Source organism: Aplidium turbinatum, chromosome 3 (genome assembly GCF_918807975.1).
Source record: "Aplidium turbinatum chromosome 3, kaAplTurb1.1, whole genome shotgun sequence".
Lineage (NCBI taxonomy): Eukaryota > Metazoa > Chordata > Ascidiacea > Aplousobranchia > Polyclinidae > Aplidium > Aplidium turbinatum.
In genome coordinates, this window is record NC_137474.1 from 23,967,365 (window position 1) to 23,971,308 (window position 3,944).

Here is a 3,944-nt window from a genome sequence, read left to right on the forward strand (position 1 = left end):
GGTAAGGGACCTACCAAGTCAATGTGAATGTGTTCAAACCGTGACTGAGGCATTTTGAAATCCTTTAATGGAGCAATGTTGTGGCGATTGACTTTGCTTCGTTGACAAGACTGACACTCTTTTACCCAGCTGGCAATCTCTTTTCGCATGCCTGGCCACACAAAACGCCGCGAAATAAGATCATGAGTAGCCCTTACTCCAGGGTGACTTAATGAATGCAACTGGTCAAAGACCATCTTTCTATACTTTAGTGGAATTACCGGTCGAACCACAGCAGTTGAAGTGTCACACCATATGAGTTTATCTTGAACACCTGGAATAGCATACTGGTCTAAGAACAGCCCAGATGCCTGTGGATTGTTGAGCATGCTCTGAACAGCTTCATCACACTCTTGGGCTGCAGCCACTTCGGAGAAATTAATGCCACTTTGCACATGTAGCACACCATTAATTTCAATTCGAGAAAAAGCATCAGCAGTAAAATTTGCAGACCCTTGAATGTGTTTGATGTTTGAAGTAAATTCTGTGATGTAGCTCATCTGTCTGACTCGCCTCAAGATAGATTGATTAGATTTGGAAAGGAATGCACCTACTAAAGGTTTGTGATCAGTGAAAAGAGTAAAATCCTTTCCTTCTACATAATGATAGAAATGTTTAAGAGTACTGTAGGCCGCTAATAACTCCCTATCAAAGGCAGAATAAGATTTCTGTGTCTTATCCAGTCGTCTCGAAAAGAAAGCTACAGGAGACCAGGACCCATCAATTTTCACTTGCAACACACCACCTATTGCTGTGTCACTGGCATCAACCATCATACTTAAAGGAGCATTTTCCAGTGGATACACCAAAATTAATGCTTCAGCCAAAACTACTTTGCTGTCGAAAAAAGCTTTTTCTGCACATTTAGTCCAAACAATCTTTTTATCCGCACGTGTTTTACCAGAAATCAAGTCATTGAGGGGTGCTAAGCATTGAGCTGCATGTGGTATGAATCTATGGTAGTAGTTTACCATGCCCAGATAACGTCTTAATTGTTTTGTTGTTTCAGGCAAGGGAAATTCAGAAATTGCCTTGACCTTGTCAGGGGTGGGTCGCACACCATCCTTAGACACCAGATGCCCTAAAAACAGTAATTCACTCTTACCAAATTCAGATTTTGTAGGATTGATGATTATTCCATACTCATCCAGCCTGCGGAATAACTTATGTAAATGCATTTTGTGGTCTTCCTCATTTTCAGAAAATATAATTATGTCATCTACATATGCCATTACGTTGGTTAAACCATGACAGACATGATCAATGAAGCGTTGAAAGGTGCTGGAAGCATTTCTTAATCCGAAAGGCATAAAATTATATTCAAACAGACCTAAAGGACATGTGATGGCAGTCTTATGTCTTGACTCGGACGACAAAGGGATTTGGTGGTAAGCTCGAACTAAGTATATTTTACTGAAGATAGAAGAACCTTGCAATCTGTGCAACAACTGATTGATCGAAGGCGTAGGATACATATCAGGCACTGTTTGGACGTTTAAGGAACGATAGTCTCCACACAGACGAAAAACACCAGAGTTTCCTTTAGGTACCATATGCAGGGCTGAGGAAAAGTTAGAGTTGGACCTACTAATTATGCCTGCTTCCAGGAGCATGTCAATTTCTTCTTTGGCCGCTTTAAATTTTTCAGGTGACAAAGGGCGAACGCGTGCAGAACAAGGATAGCCAGTGGTTTCAATAGTGTGGGTGATATTGTGCTTGATTGGTTTGTTTTTGTTTGGTGGACGCGTTAAATCAGGATATTTTTCTAAAATTTGTAAGAAGGAATTGGAGGCTACAAATGCTTTGGGTGCACCTACATGTGCTACCATTTTTGGGTAAAGTGGCCATGCAATCGACTGGTTGACACTTCTCAGACAAGATTGACTGAAGTCGACGCATAAATTAAAATGTTTGAGAAAATCAGCACCAAGAATATTTTGAGACACTTCGGCCACTACAAAAATCCACCGAAACCTTGAAGTTTTATCACCAAACTGCAAGTTCATGGTTCGATGTCCAAAAGTGGCAATGGAAGTTCCATTCACCCCCACTAAAGAATGACTATGTGTTTTTAAATGTTTTTCAGACTTATACGGCCTAACCAAGCTTATTTCAGCACCACTGTCTATCATGAAGCATAAACCTGACTTGTGATCCCTAATGTGAAGAAGTGGACTGTGACTTTTATGAAATAGAAGTTTTGTTGCACTGGGCACAGTCGATCTCGCAGTGCAACCTACCAGTTTCCCTGGAAAGAGCAAGGAGGGTTACATTTGCGAGCATTTGCACCAAACCGTTGGTGATAGAAACACATTGTATTGTGTGTTCTAGCCACGCGAGAGTAATTTGAGTGTGAAGCTTGTGGTTTTGGTGCATAGTGAGCAGGTGGAGGACCGGCTCTCTGGGAAGAAACTTGGCTTGGAATAGTCCTCATTAATTTTTGCACTGACTAAGTCAATGACTCCAGCTGTAAATTTACCCTAACCATTTCAGACTGCTGGGGCTCTTTGTTTACAGCACCCACAAAAGATAAAGGGGCAGTATACTTCATAGCATGGTCTGCTGCTATTGCATACTCCTCTAGTGAAGCCTCATGAAGTGGTGCCAATGCAATTTTAACCTCTTGTGGAAGTTTGTCGACCAATATGGACTTCACCACAGAGTCGGACATGTCTGACTCCGAGATATTTATTCTCATGTTAGCCACAAATTCCGAAGGTTTCACATCACCTAACTGCTTGACAGAAACTAACTTTTGAATTTGGTCGCATAAGGGTTCTGTGAATTTGCTTATCAGAAAGCTTTGGATGTCCGGGAATTGCTTTTGTCTTGCCAAAAGTGGTTGCACTGCAATCATAGTTGATGAATCCAGACAAGACATTAAGGCTTCAATCTTGTCTGAATCCTCAACTATGCTCCACTTCTGGCACACTCTATTGAAATTAGCAAACCATGCCTTAGGGGCAGATTTGCAAAATTCTTGGGTGACTCGTTTACCCGGTTTTAAAATGGAAGTTGTTGGGTTGTGCTCTGTCATCACGCTGTTACTAATGTTTGGTGAGATATAAGAGTTATTTTGTGTGATGCGTGATTGGTGGCGTGTATTGTAGGTGTGTGTAGCCACAATGATAACAAAAAATGATTAGAAAAAAAAGATTAAGTTAGTCTACACACATTATGGTATATAAATTTACACAAAACACTAACAGGCAATGCACTGCTAGAAGAAGGCTTTGTCGGGGGTCACCAGTTTGGCGTATGGGTTGTAGGTGGTCGAATAGTGTACGCTAAGCACTACCGACATGCGACTCCTAGCTCAGAAGGGGCGATGTTCTAACCTTATCTCTTCTAGAGTGCACTGTCTATTAATACCACACTAAAGTAAGCATTGTAGAAGTAGTATAATAATTCAAAGTAAACGCAATAACATTAATTAACAATGGTAGAAGCTAATAGGCTACAAATGAAGGTCACCAGGGCAGACCAGGTTACACACACAGTAATATTACTTAATAGAATAATGTCCTTAATCAATAGTCCAGGTTCAACCTTGTAGCCATGTTCCGATTTCCGAATATCATTTCTTTATTGTCTTTTGTGTATCGCTTCACTTCACGTCCGATCGCTGAGTTGTTGTTTTCAAAAGTCTCTGTTTAGTATTCATCCGCGGCGCGAGCCACGTTCCAGCCTTGGCGACCTCTAGCGGGCAGAACTATTCAGACGCAGGCAGAATTGTAAAGGGGAACGCCACACCCAGATAGTTGAAACTATTTACTTGTGAGACTGTTGTATTTTGTATTTTGATAGTGCATAGCCTACTGGAGTTATTTCTTTTGATGAGATGGTCATGCAGAAGGTTTTTGTTGCGTTCAAATTAAGTCCAAGGTTCTCACTTTGCTTAATGA

At 41.1% G+C, this 3,944-nt stretch overlaps 1 protein-coding gene across 1 annotated transcript; it reads right to left on the minus strand.

Moving 5' to 3' along the window:
* Positions 1-2,488: 2,488 nt before the first annotated feature.
* LOC145766642 (uncharacterized) lies at positions 2,489-3,076 on the minus strand. The gene has a single exon (XM_082578356.1). It carries the CDS (start codon positions 3,074-3,076, stop codon positions 2,489-2,491), a length of 588 nt encoding a protein of 195 aa, XP_082434482.1.
* Positions 3,077-3,944: the final 868 nt, after the last annotated feature.

Bases quoted from the DNA above. Each gene is read 5' to 3' on its own strand.
- LOC145766642 (XM_082578356.1), bottom strand. From the start codon at position 3,076: ATGACAGAGCACAACCCAACAACTTCCATTTTAAAACCGGGTAAACGA.